Source organism: Rhinichthys klamathensis, unplaced genomic scaffold (genome assembly GCF_029890125.1).
Source record: "Rhinichthys klamathensis goyatoka isolate OS25496 unplaced genomic scaffold, OSU_Roscu_1.1 h1tg000006l_1, whole genome shotgun sequence".
NCBI classification, from domain to species: Eukaryota; Metazoa; Chordata; class Actinopteri; order Cypriniformes; family Leuciscidae; genus Rhinichthys; species Rhinichthys klamathensis.
In genome coordinates this window covers 3,366,292-3,384,607 of record NW_026606559.1, presented here as the reverse complement: position 1 = coordinate 3,384,607, position 18,316 = coordinate 3,366,292, and the positions used below count along the sequence as shown (strand labels likewise).

Below are 18,316 nucleotides of genomic sequence, written 5' to 3'. Positions count from 1 at the left end.
ACTCAAGTTATTTTTAAAATAAACATCTTAAACTGCTGCTGTGTTCTTTATGCCCCTTTTCTGATTTTATTAGATTTTTCTTTGTTGTACGTTATCTTTTGAGGCCTCTTTTACACACCTAGCATGGGCAGAACACGTTTTGTGCCCATATTAACTGGTTACACATTTTTACACTGTCGATGTACAGTAGTCAACATTTGAAGTGGATCAAAACCTTTCATCAAAGTTATGCATGCATTTTGAACAATACCCATTCTTGTCTTAGGACAACTTTTTTGATCCACTTCAAATGTTGACTACTGTAGTACTGCACTGCAATAGTGTGTTAAAACTCAATCCGGTCCTCACAAAGATAGTTGTACAAGTACACACACATACACAGTGTATATATATATATATATATATATATATATACACACATCAAAGATCAGTCCTATTGTATTCCAGAAAGAACAATATATGATATTTTTTTTCTGATCAGAGATGTTTTGGACTTTATGAAGTGGATGTAGATTTTTTGTTTCTGGATCAGGAAAAAGCCTTGACTTGCTTTAAATGATGCATGCTTTTGAAAAGTTTTTATTTCTTGGATCAAACTCTTGTTAATGAATTCATATTTTGTTTTAAAAATTGGTGGTGGTTTAAGTCAACCAATAAGAATATGTAAGGGTATTAGACAAGGGTGTCCACTGCCAGGTCAGCTATATGCTTTAGCGGGGGAACCACTGTTGTCTAAAGGTCTGTCTGGCTTAAGGGTTGGTGATGATACTCGTTCTTTTAAAGGTGCAGTGTGTATTTTTTAGCGACATTTAGCGGTTCGGTTGCGAGTTGCACTAAGGGCTCAGCCCAGTGCTCACCCCTCCCTTTCGAAGAAGCTACGGTGGCTAAAACAGGACAAACATATCGTCGTCTGAGACCGCAGAGAATAGCCAGAGTAAGCCAAGAGTGTGTAACATTGTCACTGTTTCTGTACCACAGTCCATTAAAAACCACATCATGGATAAAGTTTACAAAGCCATAGTCAGGTGATCAAGGGTCTTAATATATAATTGTTAACCTTTCCTGCTTCCGTCTCCTAACCGTGGTTGGGAGACACAGGGGAGATTCGTCTTCTCCAGGGCCGGTAGTTTTCCTCCCGGGGTTAACTCCCTAAACCTCACGCTGTTTAGTGTGATGGTAGCATATAAATGACAAAGAGGCCGTCTTGCCGAAGAGTTTAGGTGCTTTATTTTGCTGGCTGCACTAAAATACACTGTAATCGCTAACTACCTGCACCGGTCGCTGTATCACTATCACAACACTCTCATCCGCTCCTCACGGGGAATCAACAGGGGCGGCGCGCGCGCCTCGGACACGCGCACTCACTCTCGTTCACACACACACTGAGCTGTCCTGAACTAAACACATTGGAGACACATCCCACAACACTACCCCCACCATGGACTGGCAATTAACACTAATTCCATTCCATTTAAACATACTTAGCACACACTCTCTATATCTGTAGGCCTAAAATGTGAAGAGACAGCTGTGTTCCAAATAGTATGTAAATCCAAACAGATAGGATATATCAATTTAACAAGTGTCTAAACAATGTTAAAAGTTCTAAAGCTCATTCAACAGTGAACACAGGAGTGAAAAGAAAAATAATAGAAATGCAATAGTCTCTAATAAAACATAAGAGTACATCACCTTTTAAATCCTATTCTTCGGTGACCAGAGGTAATACTGTCGGACTAATCTGGTAATAATCAAATCATACATTGAATGCAATAAAGTGCAAGCATGTAAAAGCATTGAAAAGCTCTTCAGTTTTTTTTTTTTTAAACGTGCAAAAGTGCTTTTTGTAGAAAAAGTATAGAACAAACTAGACTAGAGTCCAAAAACGTAAACTGTAAAGTCTCTAGTGCAAATATGAACTGTCATAGGTGACTCACTCAGTGACCCAGTCCCCATACCGGAGCGGTCCTCGGCGCTGACGTTGGGGCCGAGGTTCACGCGGAGACTGGTGGTGTGGATCTCCCACCGCACCCCCACCATGGCCAAGTATCACATGGGAAGGAGTGGATGGAAGAGACCCGATAATGTGAGAATTAGTAGCAGGTGGAGTGGACGGCCAGGAGTCGCTGGGGCCATCACTCGAGGCAGTAGAGTAGAGGCTGTGCAGGCCGAGATCCTCACGGTCTGCTGGGTGCCCGTCCACATCCGGTGGCAGGATCTCAGAAGGCGTCCAGTTCTGGGATTGGTCCAGGACCCAGGTGTTGTCCAGGGGCTCACGGCTGCGGTAGCATTTGAGTTGATCATGGTGGACGACTTTGACCTTAGCTCTGGGACCCTTTTGGATCCGGTAGACTAAGTCGTCTAAATGTCCCATAACAAAGTAGGGTCCTTCGTAGGAGGGGAGGAACTTTTTAACTTTGTTTCGGACATGACGTGTTCCTTTGATAAGATACCACACCGCATCGCCGACTTTGTACTGTGTGTGGCAAGCGTTTTTGTCGTATTGTCTTTTTGCACGTGTGACTGACTCACCGAGGGCTTCTCGGGTGATGTTATGAGCCAGTTCCAACCGCTCACGCATTTGTTGCACATACTCAGAGGCTGAAGTTGCATGTTCAGAGTCAGGGGGCAAACCAGCCACAAGGTCCACTGGCTCACTTATTTCACGGCCGAACATCATGAAGTTGGGGGTGAAACCAGTAGCGCTGTGCTTGGTCGCTCTGTAGGCCATAACTGCATATGGGATCATCAGGTCCCAATCCCAGTGACAGTGCTCTGCAGTAGAGGCCAGGATCTTTTGTAGTGTGGCGTTGAAACGTTCAACTTGGCCGTCGGACTGCGGTCTGAATGGTGTAGTGTGGGTTTTGTCGATGCCAAACAAACGGCACATTTCTTGGAATACCCCTGATTCAAAATTGCGTCCTTGATCGCTGTGCAGAGAGTGAGGCATTCCAAAGCGACACACCCATTCAGTTGCCACAACGTTTGCCACTGTCACAGCCTTTTCGTCAGGGATTGCGAATGCTTCAGTCCATTTTGTGAAATACTCCTGTATTACGAGTATATAACTGTTCTTACGCTCTGTCTCATTGAGTGGGCCCATAATGTCCAGTGCAATGCGCTCCATGGGGGCTCCAACTCTGACAGTTCCCATAGGCGCTTGTGGAGTCTTGTGGGGTCTGGCTCTGCATGCGCAATTTGTACAAGTCCGGCACCAGAGGGCCACATCTTCTCTCATGTGGTACCAGTAGTATCTGGTTTGAAGTCTGGCCACCGTCCTTTCAATACCAAAATGTCCACCTACTGGCCCTTCATGCATTTGGCGCATAACATCGGGTTGCATCTTGCGCGGGAGAACAATTTGAGGATAGAACTGTGTATCGTCTAAACAGTAAAAGCGGCGGACCAGTACTCCATCTCTGAAGTACAGTCTTCTCCATTGACTCCAGTACGTTTTGGTGGCTGGGCTGCATGGGGAGACTGTGACCCACGGGGGCCGCTCACTGCTGACCCCTAACCAAGCTCTGATTGGTGCAATGTCTGTATCAGCAGCTTGAGCCTGGCGCAACTCCTCCAAAGTCCAGCCAGGAAACAGTCTGATCTCGTTTGTGTTTGTCACATAAATAATCTCTGTTTGTTTTAAAGTGTCTGTGTTGCTAACATTACCAGCGCTTACCCCCACCGGACTCAGCAACAGGGAGCTGATGTCAGAGTCCAAATCACACTGAATTGCCTGGTGACTCATGGTTCTCTGCTGCAAGGAAGGATCCTGCAGATTACAAGGACAGGACTGGCGGCAGGGCCTGCGGGAGAGACTGTCAGCATTCGTGTGTAAGCGACCTGGGCGATGGATGATTTCGAACTCATACTCCGCTAGCTTCTCAAGCCACCGGGCTAACTGACCTTCCGGCTCTTTCATGCGCGTGAGCCAGCGCAGGCTGCTGTGGTCGGTTCGTACCTTGAAAGGCCTCCCAAGTAGGTACTGCCGAAAATGCGATGTGAAATCGACAATGGCTAGCAACTCCCGTCTCGTAGTGCAATAGTTCTGTTCAGCTTTGGCTAGTTTGCGGCTGCCGTATGCCAACACGCGTTCTGTGCCACCCTGCATTTGCGACAGGACCGCGCCGATACCGGTGTCGCTGGCATCGGTGTCCAGGATCATTTCACCATGGTCCAGTGGATAGCCTAAGACAGGGGCTGTGGTAAGGCGGTGCTTGAGCGTGTCAAAGGCGGCTTGGTGTTCAGCGTGCCACTGGAAGTGTGCATTCTTCTTAGTCAGGTTATGTATCGGTTCGGCAATGGAGGCAAAGTCTTTCACAAACCTGCGATAGTAGGAGGCGAGGCCAATGAAACGTCTGACCTCTTGAACTGATGTGGGAGTGGGCCAGGCTTTGACTTTGCTGACTTTATTGGGGTCAGTGGCCACACCGTGCTCAGACACAATATGACCTAGATAGGCAACTTGGCGGCGGAACAGGCAGCATTTGGCTGGTTTCAGTTTGAGATTTGCCTGTTTAAGTCTCTGGAACACTTGGCTCAGTCGCTGCAGCATCTCGGGCACATTCTTGGCCAGCACGATGATGTCGTCCAGGTAGACGAGACAGGTCTCCCACTGCATGCCGGCAAGGACGCGGTCCATAAGGCGTTGGAACGTCGCCGGCGCGTTACATAACCCGAATGGCATAACGTTCCATTCAAATAGTCCATTACGGGTGCAAAAGGCGGCTGCGCGGCGGGCTCTTGGTGTTAGCTCAACTTGCCAGTAACCTGCAGCAAGATCCAAAGTGCTGAACCATTTGGCTGTGGCGAGAGTGTCCAGCGTGTCTTGGATGCGGGGTAGCGGGTACGCGTCAGTGATGGTGTGGCTGTTGAGTGCCCTGTAGTCTATACAAAGGCGATAAGTCCCATCCTTTTTACGCACCATAACGATCGGCGAGGCCCAACTGCTGTGGCTGCGTGTGGCGATGCCGCTCTGGAGGCCCTCACTGATCTGCTGTTCTGCGCTTCGCTGCTTTTCCCCAGCCATACGACGAGGAGGCTGCTTCACTGGAGGTCCCGGCCGGGTTATGATGTCATGCTGCACAAGACTGGTCCGGCCCAGATCACCAGGTCCCCTGGAAAAGACACTTTCATAGACACACAACAGGTTAGATAATTCAAGTTTTTCATTGTCATTAAAGTCAGTGGAACTCTGGGCATAGAGCTCCTGGAGGTGCTCTGGAACTGCAGGGAGGCTGGCTGGAAAGTCTGCCGCTGTGGGAACACTGGACGAGGACAGAGCTTCAGCTGGCTGGAGGAGACCTGCAATGGCACCTTCTTTAATAGTCACAGCCTTGTTGCCAGGGTTAAAGAGGCGTAATGGAACGATGTTGGTGGGCTGTGCATTGACTAGGGCTCTGGCAATGAGTACTTTGTGCTTTTCAACAAAGCCTTTTGTGGGGCTAAGCATCATGTCTCCCTGGGCTTCTCTGCAAAAGTGCACATTGCCCTTGACTAGGTACTCTTGTCCCGCTTCAACCACAACAGTTCTGGCAACTCTTACAGCGTGTGACTTTGGAACAGTCTCTGGGTGAAAGTAGGGCACTTCTTCTCCAAACAGAATTATGCGGTGCTTACCGAAATCAAGGCGGGCCTCAGCTTGGGTGAGGAAAGGATGGCCAAGCAGCACCTCATTGCCCTCTATGTCCGCTACAAGGAAGTCCACCTCAACTTGACGGTTGTTGATACTGACCGGTACCTTGGCCTCACCAAGCACTGGCACGTCCCCTGGTCCCACCCCGAGCAAAGTCTCAACGATGGATGACTGAAGCGGTGGTCTTACATCTTGGTGAATGGCGTTGTATTGGTGAAGGGGCAGCACGCTCCTCCGCGCTCCACTGTCCAGGACTGCACATACCTCCAGCTCAGATATGCGCATGTGAATGTTCATTTCACGACTCTGGCTTTTAAGGTGGAACACAGTGGTCAGCGGGCTTCCTTTGGCGGCCTTTGAACGGAAAGTCTCTGTATTCCGTAGCGGGGATGAGCACTGACTCTGCTTGTGACCCCAACCATTACAGTTATAGCAGCGAATGTCACCCCTTTTAAAGTTCTTGTGCGGCTTCGGTGTTTTTGCAGATGTGCGCGCGTCAAAGTGAGTGGGTGATGGGCTAACTGCAGAGGTAGTGGTAGTCACAGTCTCAGTTTTGTCTCTTTCTCTGACAACAGCGGCCCGGGGCCTGCGTTCAATGAGGCTGCGGGCCCCTGGCTGCATGATGTTGGTGACATAGGAAGCAGCTCTCTTGGTAGTGTCATGACGGTGGGCTATCTCATAAGCTTTAGCTAGGGTAGCTGGACGGTTTTCTAACAGTCTCTGAACTAGCTCTGCATCACCCAGGCCGTTTGTGAAAACTTCAACCGCTATAGCGTCTTGCTCAGCCTCTGACCAGTCACCATAAGCTATGGATACTTTTCCATAAATGTCATCCCTGAACACATGAAGCGCCTCACCTGGTTTACGCACTCTTTGCCTCAGCTCTATGGCTACAGCCGCTGCATGATCTGAAGAAGGGCCATAAGCAGTTTCGAGTTCCTCCAGCAGGCGGCGGTAGTCCCATTTGGATGAACGGGGGTTTCTGTGGACGATGGCGCCTGCAGCTCCGGTGAGGCAGAATTTCAGCTGAATAGCCATTGTTTTGACTGACCAGTGATTTGCCTCCGCGCAACTCTCAAACCTGTGCAGAAACTCTCTCCACGGTGTGCTGCCGTCGTACTGGCCGGGACGTAGAGTGGGGACTCTCTCTTTGGGGTTATAGTCCTCATCACTGTCCGACAGAGGAGGCTGACGGGGCGCAGAGCGGCTCTTACGTGTTGGAGATGAGGGACCGGCCTGGCGCAATGGAAAATGTCCATGTTTTACAGTCATGTCTGGATTAATAGAAGAATATGGCATGGGAAACGTACTGGCTTCGGGTTTGGATATAGCTGGTGTGCTATGTACAAAACTTCCCATGTGAACATTGGCAAAGGGATTTGTGACTTCATAGTGCCCCTTAAATGGCATGTCTGGAGTGGGATATGTGAAAAGGTGCATGTCTGGCCTTCTCACGGAGCCGTGGCTTTGACTGTTGCCTCTACTAAAAGGATTTGTGGGTGAAAAATGGGCGGGGCTGTCGAACGGCGCGAACAGATCTTCTCCATTAGAAAGTGCGGCAGTGCAACTTTCATCACACAGGAATGGGTTATAATGTTCGCGTTTTCTCTCAGCCTTGCGCTCGTAAGCTTTCACAGTAACTTGATTGTTGTCCTCCACATTGGTTAGCGACATGAACGGGTTTGAGTAGTTGGTTTCTCGTCCGTAAACATCGGAGGGATAGCGAGCGGCCGCCATTTTGTATTAGCTTATTCACGCCGCTATTTAGGTTGTATTACAGTCACTCGGCTTTACTTTTTATTGTCCTTCTATTTTCAATGCTCACCAGTCTTTTAACAACGTGACCGTCCCTTCGTGGTCGCCAGTGTTAACCTTTCCTGCTTCCGTCTCCTAACCGTGGTTGGGAGACACAGGGGAGATTCGTCTTCTCCAGGGCCGGTAGTTTTCCTCCCGGGGTTAACTCCCTAAACCTCACGCTGTTTAGTGTGATGGTAGCATATAAATGACAAAGAGGCCGTCTTGCCGAAGAGTTTAGGTGCTTTATTTTGCTGGCTGCACTAAAATACACTGTAATCGCTAACTACCTGCACCGGTCGCTGTATCACTATCACAACACTCTCATCCGCTCCTCACGGGGAATCAACAGGGGCGGCGCGCGCGCCTCGGACACGCGCACTCACTCTCGTTCACACACACACTGAGCTGTCCTGAACTAAACACATTGGAGACACATCCCACAACATAATATAATAATAGTAATCAGCTGATTGTCTCACAAACGTAACCAGCACATTTCTCCCCACATAGCAAACCCATAATACAGCGAGGGAGAAGAACCACATGCAACTATGCAACAATATATTTTTTCTAACAGGGTAGTAAAAGTTTAGCTGGCTAATATGAGCTGTTACTGTGGCTGAGCTGGTTAAAGCGTAAAGCCCTGTTTAAACTCGACGCGTCCGCATGAGCCCAAAGGTGCGCGCGGCAAAAATGGCATGATTGTAACAGCACGCGCCTCTGCATCCCCTAGACCCCAGTTACTACACACAATAGGCTTTTTTTCTCTGATTTTGAAAACTCTTCGCGATCAACTTAAAATGCTTCCAAGATCGACTTGTCGACCGCGATCGACGGGTTGGTGATTCCTGTAACATACTGTTTTACGGTTAATGACAAGAGTACTAATCAGCTGTCTCACGAACGTAACCAGCACATTTATCCCCACATAGCAAAGCCATAACACAGCGAGGGAGAAGAACTAAGTTACATGAAACAATCCAGCTACATATTTTACACCACTGACAAGGGAAAAGTCACTACTCACGGTGTTTATGGCTAGCTTCTAGCTTTCTGCTGCTTCTCTTTCAAGGAAGTGACGAAACGCGCTCTGTAGCGCTGTTTGTTCGCTGTCGGCTACGGTAGAAACATGACGTCACAATATGGCGACCTTCATAGAAGGGGGTGCCCGCGGTTATATAGATATAAATGTCTCATTCTAAGGTAATAAAAACATTACGGTTTATTAAGTAAGTTCTTTATACACCACTGAAAACATAGTTATGGATGTCATATTGCATTTCTGTTAATACTCAAAAATTTTACACATTGCACCTTTAAGCTGATTGTGTATGCAGATAACATTACTGTAATTGTAAAAGAAAAAAATACATTGATATTAATTACAGTATTGGATTGTATGAGAGAGCATCATCTCAACTAGGGTAAAACAGAAGCATTTTGGTGTAATGATAAAACAAAAATGCCTTTACAAGTTATCCCTGAACAATTTTAATGAATTCAAAGGAGATGGATCTTAGTGGACTCTCTTCTTTTTATGCCTCAGTGTTTAATGCATGGCAGATTTTTATTGATTCTGAGACACCTTCAATGGCATCTCGAAGAACCCTTAATTTTTAATTCTCACCTCTCCAGTGTGATATTGGAATCACAGACCGTGTGCACAAGCTTGGTGGGAGCGGGAATTTATAAGATTTGCCATTTTGGGTTAAAGGTGCAATGTGTAACATTTTTGAGTATCTATTAACAGAAATGCAATATGACATCCATAACTATGTGTTCAGTGGTGTATAAAGAACTTACTTAATAAACCGTAATGTTTTTATTACCTTAGAATGAGGCATTTATATCTACATAGGCGCGGGAATCCCCTTCTATGAAGGTCGCCATATTGTGACGTCATGTTTCTACAGTAGCCGAACGCGAACAAACAGCGCTACAGAGCGCGTTTCGTCACTACCTTGAAAGAGAAGCAGCAGAAAGCTAGAAGAAGCTAGTCATAAACACCGTGAGTAGTGACTTTTCCCTTGTCAGTGGTGTAAATATGTAGTTGGATTGTTTCATGTAACTTAATTCTTCTCCCTCACTGTGTTATGGCTTTGCTATGTGGGGATATGTGCTGGTTAAGTTCGTGAGACAGCTGATTAGTAGGCTACTCTTGTCATTGACCGTAAAACAGTTACAGGAATCACCAACCCGTCGATCTTGGAAGCATTTTAAGTCGATCGAGTTTCCAAAATCAGAGAAAAAAAGCCTATTGTGTGTGTAGTAAGTGTGTCTAGGGGATGCGGAGGCGCGCGCGCTGTTACAATCACGTCATTTTTGCCGCACGCACCTGTGGGCTCATGCGGACGCGTCGAGTTTAAACAAGGCTTTACGCTTTAACCAGCTCAGCCACAGTAACAGCTCATATTAGCCAGCTAAACTTTTACTACCCTGTTAGAAAAAATATATAGTTGCATAGTTTCATGTGGTTCTTCTCCCTCGCTGTATTATGGGTTTGCTATGTGGGGAGAATGTGCTGGTTACGTTCGTGAGACAATCAGCTGATTACTATTATTATATTATGTTTACGCTGGCTATTCTCTGCTGTCTCAGACGACGATGTTTGTCCCGTTTTAGCCACCGTAGCTTCTTCGAAAGGGAGGGGTGAGCGGTGGGCTGAGCCCTTAGTGTAAACTCGCAACCGAACCGCTAGATGTCGCTAAAAATCCCACACTGCACCTTTAAATGACCAATGGATTACTGCTGAAAAACGGGCCTTAGAGACTGGTATCCGTTCTGTTGGAACTGTGCAAAAATTGTTAGCTGATATTCAAGAATCTTTTCCTGTTCTGCCGCTAAAAGTTGGAATGTATTCCCCAAGATCAGTGTGGCTGTGGATGTAGGAGATTGGCAGGAGGCTGAAGGAAGTTTGCTCTCTTTTAATGCCTAAACTTGTTTTTTTAAACACTATTTCTAATAAATAACTTTATTGTGTTTGTGTAAAATTTCTTAATATAAGAGCGTTAAAAGAACTTCCAGAGACCAAGTGGACTGATGTTGTCGAGTCAGGCACCTCTCCAAAAGGTAGTTGGAGGTCCTTATATAAGAAACCAATTGAAAAAAGGAATGGAGACTTACAATGGTGGATTTCACATTGGATAATAGCAACAAATAGATATAAGGCACAGTTGAATCCTCCTCTCTTTACAAATGGTCTTTTTGTTTTTTTGACCAAAATTTTGTGCCTCAAACTGAAAGAAAATAGTGTTAATTAATTTGTTGTTTTATAAGGCTAAAAGGGCAATTTGACTGACAAGGAAGAATAAAACTCCTTTACATACTGTATGTTTAAGACTTTGGTAAAAAGTAGAATAATGTTTAAGTATAAGTTTTATGAATTAGTAAAACAAATATCTTAGTAAACTTTGTAAACTCTTTTTTCTTTTCTTTTTGGGGTACTGAAAGTATTTTTTGTCAACCAAGTGATGAGAGTGGTTATGATATAATGTTATAAATTGAAACTTATTTTTATATATAGCCTATTTATGTGTATGTAGGTATATGTCTTTTAAGTAATGTTTCTTGTGTAATGTAATATACATTGTTTTTTATAACTGTTTGTAAATAAAAGAGCCTTAAAGTCTCTCTCTCTTAAACCGAAAAAACAACAACGGTGTAATTACAAGCTAGCTAAAAAAAAAAATGATGACAATAATAATAATATTTATTATTGTTATTATTTAAAGTAGTGTTGCCTGAAATACAACTGGAATTTGACCTCCCAGAAATCACTAGAAAGAAATGTAGTAGCAACGGAATGGTCAAGAGAAATCATTCATCAAAAAAGTGCGGGATGTTGTACAGCATTTCTAGAGGCAAACTGATGATGTCTTTTTCCCCCAGACAATGTCTATTCAGTTTATATAAATGATTACTGTATAAGTGATTCTCTCATATGACCCATATTATACAGGAATTCCCATGTCTTTAACTTCTACATAACACATTGTCTGTGTGAACCACACAGAGGCGCTCTTGCTCTGCAGTTTGAAGCATTGCTCATTCCATGCACCTGAGATCACTGTGACCACTCTTTAGCTGGAAAAATCTTTTCTTCATCAATGTAGCCTCAAGCAGGTGTTTCCACACATACACATTGAAAAGACAAGTGTAAACGCGTTTTTGATCAGAATGTTATGTGTCCTGGTAGAGAGGTAGTCGAGGACACATTGTAATTGGATATAATCAGAGTAATGTAAATGCCTTATAGCCATAATATCTGTATTCACAGGATGACGAAAACCCCACCCACTATCACATAGCTGGGTGTTTTTGCGAGACAATTCGAGGGTGCAGAACGCAGTAAGTTTGCTTTCGTGCCTGAAAGTTGCACAGTCATTCATTGTCTGTAAAGGATGTGCCACAATTCCCTCCTAAGATTCCGGACCCATACTTTCCGGACCCATTTCGATCACAGCATCTATGCAATTCATTATTATTTGCAACCTCCTTCTTCTCATTTTATGATATTTGAAACGTGTAGCCCCACGACTGAAAATAGTTTTTAAAAGAAACCCCACCACTTCAGGTCGACTTTTTCATTTTTCCATTTTAATTTTTCCATTAATGGGTAATTTTTCCATTACAAACCTTATTTTAAAGGTGCAGTATGTAATATTGACAGCTAGCGGTTGAAATGGGTACTGCAGTCCAAATTAAAAATATTGGAGAGTTGTTTCCACTTCCCCCTCCTCCTCAGACTCGACGTACACGCGGCTTGCCAGATTGAGGACACGAAACATGCTAGAGCAATTGACAATGGAAAGCGACGAGTCTTACACTATACGTTAATGTATACGTTTGCAATTTTTTTATTGACAAGGCTTTTTAGGTCGGGTAGAATCTGCAGTCTTTGACCCTGTCCGTTTCCATGGCTGCAATACGCTACTGTCCGCCAACTGGTAACCCAGGGTGTCGAAATACTATTGTGTGATCCCTCCCACTGTCAATTTACTCAGACTAAAACGAAATCGCCTACAGTCTGAGTAGGAACTACATTTGAATCTTTTCCATTCAAAAAGTAAGTTCTATATAGTATGATTGTGTGTAGTATGAATGTAATCCAGTATGAATGTTGTCATTATCATGTGACCTACCAGCATCAATTGCGTCGCTCCACCTAGTAAGTAAGTAAAATGTATTTATATAGCACCTTTCACAGACAAGAAGTCACAAAGTGCTTTACAATCTGTTAATAAAAAGGATCAAAACATGCATACAATAAATACACCATAACACAACACACAAAACAATCTTCACAAACATGAAACCTCCATTCACAAATCCTCTCCTGTGGTCTCATGGTATAGTAAGACCCTGTCCCAAATAGCACCTTAAACACTCGTGGCCTTCCTACGAGTCCACACTTTCGTGACGTAACGGCGCTGTGTCTGTCTGGAATAAATCTGCCGCGGAGCTCGCTTCAGTGCACGCTCGGCAAAAGTGCGCATCAAGGGCGCGTATGAAGCACTCGCGAGCACCCTTCTGAAACCAAAAATGACAAATGGGACACCCTACGGTCTTGTGGACTTAACGTAGATTAACGGTCTAAGTAGAATAACTTGCTGTAGCATTTTTCTTTTCTTTTTTTGTAGAATCAAGTATTTAAACTTAATCTCAGATTTCCTAAATATCAGCTTAACATACTTTGGTATTTTTATGCTTTAGTTCCTAATTACAAATTACATACAGCACCTTTAAATATTGCATGGAAAACAAAGATTCAATAAATGATTTAGATGCAGAAGCCACTTGATGTTGACAAGTGTAAACGCATAATAATGATAAGTGTAAAAGCAGCCAGAGATATGCAACAAAATGGATTGTCAAAACATTATTTATAATAATAATAATAATAATTATTATTATTTATTATTTTATTGCTAAACATCTTAAAGATTCTGCAAGGGGTATGCAAACCTATGTGATCAACTGTAGATATTTAAGTGCATAACTCAATGGATTAGAGTACAATAGGCATGCTGACAACACACCTTCAGGTGCTTTATAATTGTTTCCCATGTTACCTATGGAAACATAAAGAAAATGACTCATCAACACAAATTGGTCATGTTAACCCAAGAAAAGCATCTATTACATTTAAATACAAAGTTTACAAAAGCATTTGGCTTAATTAGCCAAATGTACCTGAAATACAGAAAAAAGAAAAAACTGAAATAGCTGAAATGTATGCCTTCCAAGAACAGTTTTCTCTTTGTAGTCTGAATGCTGCTTCCCTTGTCCTCTCTTCCTGAACAAGCTGAGTTGAGCTGTACCTGAATGGTTTTCTATTCAATGGGGGCATTACATTTTCTAGTCCCATACATGATAAATCTATTCATTCTTTGTCAATCTTTCATTGAAGAGATTATGAGTCATAGTCGGTCTTCTATAAAAAAAAAAAAAAGTAATTTGTAAACCTACTGTACAGTGTTGTACTAGGCTTTGGAGGAGTATCGAAATAAACCTACTTATAAAACACATTTTATCTGGCTCTAACTCAAATTAAGTAGGTTACGTTACTTAAGCATTAACGTGGTTCTTTTTTGGTAGTTTGTTTAAAAGGCTGTCTATATATTCGGTCCTTTTTGTGACATTTTATGCATGTAATAATAATGTTGGCTTATTTTACAATGAAAAGATCTGTCACCATTCACTTGCATTAACAACATGACAAATGTAGCAAGCCAAATCAGCTATCAGATTTCTGAAACAAAAGTCATAAATTTTACTTTCAGTGAGTAATGACCTCTCTTCTCTCGTATTTAAGGAAATAACAAATAGCCTGAGTAAGCTCTGGGCACACAGCTGACCCATGGGAGTTTTGGAGAGAATATTTGCCTTTTAGCCTACTTTTGTTTACATTCACTCTGTAGCTTGCTTAGACAACCCTCATTTTTCACTTCTCAGGATGGGAGCAGAGCCTCATCAAGCCCAATAATGATACACAGTCCATGTAATTTCAAGACTCTGAGATCTACTAGTTTGTCTGCCTGCTTTTATTTTCGAAATTGCTGGCATTGATGGAACACTGTGACTTTTATAGAAAGCATGAGCAGAATTTAACATGACAATTATTTGTTTTTAATTAGTAGAGCTTGTTAAGACAAGCAACACTATTACTCATACTTAGCATCAGACTCCTGCTCACAGCATCCCATATCTATAACTGTAAATAAATAAATACATTTCATAGTATAACTTGCCCCACACTGTTTGTGCTGGTCACGAATGAAACTTTTTGAGGAGAGGTGTGCTATTACTTTTCTAAGCAGTCTGACAATTTTGCTTGGCGGATGATACAAACGCAAAACTTTCCCATGTACATTGAAGGAGTGACTCAAATCATGGAGGGTCATAATATAGGTTTCTCATGCTGTAAGCAACCACCCATGATAGAAATGCTCAACAAACTGCATAGCAAAACATGCTTAAATCAACTCATAACACCTTTGCAACTGCATACCCTGACTGCACATTTTCTTCAGATAATGTTAAAATCTAGTAGCTATTAAGATTTCGTTATTAATCGTTAAAGTCATATAAGTTACAGATTCCCTACAACATAACATTAAAATAAGTGCAGCAACACTTTCCCCCAAGTGCACATTGAATAATATATAACACTCCATTCACACAGGGCGTCGACATCAACGCTTGACAGAGGGCGTCTGAAGCTTGGTGCTGACGTGACCATCATAGTGACAACAGCCAATCATATTACTTGCATCACAAAGGCCGACTCAGTGATGCCGTTGGCAATTGAACCTGCCGAGCTACTCGCTATCTGTCTACGGTAAGGATAATTTTATAATGATTACACTTGTGGTCTAGCTTGTAAAGTCGTATGTATGAACTGTATCGCCTTGAGAGGCATGTGGTTTAGTTTAGTTTTAAGTCACAAAATTTTTTTGTTTAGTTAGAAGCTGAGTTCAGCTTGAAATTGTATTAAAACTGATGAAATACTACATACAGTTGTGGTCAGAATTAATGGCACCCCTTGTACATATGATCAAAAATGGCTGTAAAAAATATATCTGCATTGTTTATTCTTTTGATCTTTCATTACATTTTTTTTTTTTGCTAAAATCTAACCTTTTATTGAAGTAAAAGAATTGTAAGTGAGGGGGAAATCACATTATGAAATACATTTTTTTCTCCAAAACACTTTGGCCACAATTATTGGCACCCTTTTAGTAAATACTCCCTTTGCCAAGATAACAGCTCTGAGTTTTAAATGCCTGATGAGTTTGGAGAACACCTGACAAGAGATCAGAGACCATTCCTCCATACAGAACCTCTCCAGATCCTTCAGATTCCCAGATCCATGTTGGTCCTTCCTCTCTTCAGTTCACTCCACTCATCAGGCCAGGGAACTGGGATGGTCATGGCAGAAGCTTCATTTTGTGCTCTGTAACACATTTTTGTGTTGATTTTGATGTTTGTTTTGGATCATTGTCCTGATGGAAGATCCAACCACGACCCATTATAAGATTTCTAGCAGAGATTTGATTTTTTATCTGTTGATATTTGATAGAATCCATGATGCCATGTATCTGATCAAGATGTCCAGGACCTCCAGCAGAAAAATATGCCCACAACATTAAAGATCCAACGGTATTTTAAATTGTACACATGGGGTACTTTTTATCCTTGCTCCAAACCCATCTAGCGTGTTTGCTGCCAAAAAGCTATTCATCTGACCACAGAACCCTGTGCCGTTTGAAGTTCCAGTCGTGTCTGACAACTGAATTATATGAGTATATTCCCATTTGGTTTTGGATGAGCAAGGAGGATTTTTCTTGAAACTCACCCAAACAACATGTGGGGATGTAGGGGTTGTTTGATTTTTTATTTTTTTGGGGTAGGCTTCTGACCCCAAGACTCAACTAATCTCTGCAGTTCTCCATCTGTGATGCTTGAAGAGTCTTTGGCCACTCAAACTTTCCTCCTCACCGTGCATTAAGACAATATAGACACGTCCTCTTCCTGGCAGATTCGTAACATCTTTAGTTGATTGGAACTTCTTAATTATTGCCCTGATGGTCAAAATGGGGATTTTCAAATCTTTAGCTATTTCTTACAGCCACTTTCTATTTTGTGATGCTCAACAATCTTTTGATGCACATCAGAACTATATTCTTTGGTTTTACTCATTGTGATGGATGATTAAGGAAATTTGGCCTTTGTGTTTCCTCATATTTAAACTCCTACGAAACAAGAAGTCATAGCTAGACAATTTCATGTTCCTAGTCACCCTGGTGTGCTAAAAAAAAAAGGTAAATATTAATGGGAATATACTTCAGAGATATTTTACTCGTAAACAATTTTAGGGGTGCCAATAATTTTGGCCAACATGTTTTGGAGAAAAATATTTATTTCATAATGTGTCCCCCCCTCCCCCCCTCCCCCCTCCCCCCTCCCCCCCTTCTTCTAAAATTCTAAAATTCTTTTACTTCAATGAAAGGTTAGATTCTTGCAAATTATTTCAATGAAAGATCAGAAGGATAAACAATGCAGATTTCTTTTTACAGCCATTTTTTGTCATATTTACCAGGGGTGCCATTAATTCTGACCACAACTGTAGGTACACTACACAGTGCATACATACTATACACTGTACACATGTACAGTGTGTTTTTCTACCCTGTATGGTAAATGCATAAAAGCCAGTAAAAGCAGATTAGACATGATGACCGTAGTCAGTCTGATAGACATGTGCTCAGAGTAAAAGACACAGTACACACATACACAGTAAATATTATGAATCTTATTGTTTTTAATGTCATGTATCTTACTTTTTTCCAGGTACCTGGCCACTGGATATTCCTTCAGAACAATTGTCTTCAGTTACGTGTTGGGCACTCTACTGTCTCAGGCATTGTGAGGGAGGTGGCCAGTGCCATCTGGACAGCCCTGGTGGAGGAGACTATGCCAGTTCCCAACATGGAGGACTGAGGGGCCATCGCTGACCAGTTCCATGTGTGCTAGAATTTTCCAAATTGTCTTGGTGCCATCAATGGGAAACATGAGGTCTTACAAGCACCGACAAATTCTGGGTCCCTGTTCTTTAACTACAAATCCACCTCCTCACTGGTTCTCCTGGCCGTTGTCGATGCCATCTATCTGTATAGGGTTGTGGTTGTTGGCAAGACCAGTATGGCAAGACCAGTGACAGTGGGACACTCCGGAATTCAGCATTTGGAGAAGGCCTCAGAGATGGCACGCTTGATTTACCACCAGACGCTGCTATCCCAGGAGCAGAGCAGCGGGGGCCTCTCCCCTTTGTGCTTGTGGGGGATAAGGGTTTCCTGCTGATGACAAACCTCGGCCATACCCTTGACATCACATCCCACCAGAGAGAAGGGTGTTCCGCCTCAGCCGGGATAGGTTGGTAGAGAAGATGCACACGCATAGCTGAACCCACCATTGAGCCATCTTCAGCTCCTGAGGCCCTGCAAGATGCACAAAGGATGGGCTCCAACAATGCCATCCGTAGAGCCATCCAACTCCCGGAGATGTACTGTGCCTACTTCAACCAGGAGGGTGCAGTGCCATGGCAGCTGAGATTTGTCTCCTCTAAAGTGTAGAAGAGATGTCAACAACTTTACAAATCAAATGTCTCAGTATGAACTCAAACATTTCTACCATATAATATGTATTAATAATCAAATTGGTCAAGGATTAAGTCATAAGCCTTTAATGTGCCTTTCAGCAAAGAAAGCACCAGGGTTACGGTTCCTGTAGTAAGACCTCAGTAAATCAGTTTTGATAAAGGCATCGGGGACATTACTATTTCCAAGAACAAATGATGTGCACATTAATTGTAAAGCTCGATTATCT

At 43.1% G+C, this 18,316-nt stretch overlaps 1 protein-coding gene across 1 annotated transcript; it reads right to left on the bottom strand.

The window, feature by feature from the left end:
- Positions 1-1,864: 1,864 nt before the first annotated feature.
- Positions 1,865-7,369, bottom strand: LOC130091038 (uncharacterized). The gene has a single exon (XM_056258719.1). It carries the CDS (start codon positions 7,367-7,369, stop codon positions 1,934-1,936), a length of 5,436 nt encoding a protein of 1,811 aa, XP_056114694.1. The 3' UTR covers positions 1,865-1,933.
- Between the last annotated feature and the right edge of the window lie 10,947 nt (positions 7,370-18,316).

What these genes read in the sequence shown, in the direction of transcription:
- LOC130091038 (XM_056258719.1), bottom strand. Translation starts at nt 7,369, where the DNA reads ATGGCGGCCGCTCGCTATCCCTCCGATGTTTACGGACGAGAAACCAAC.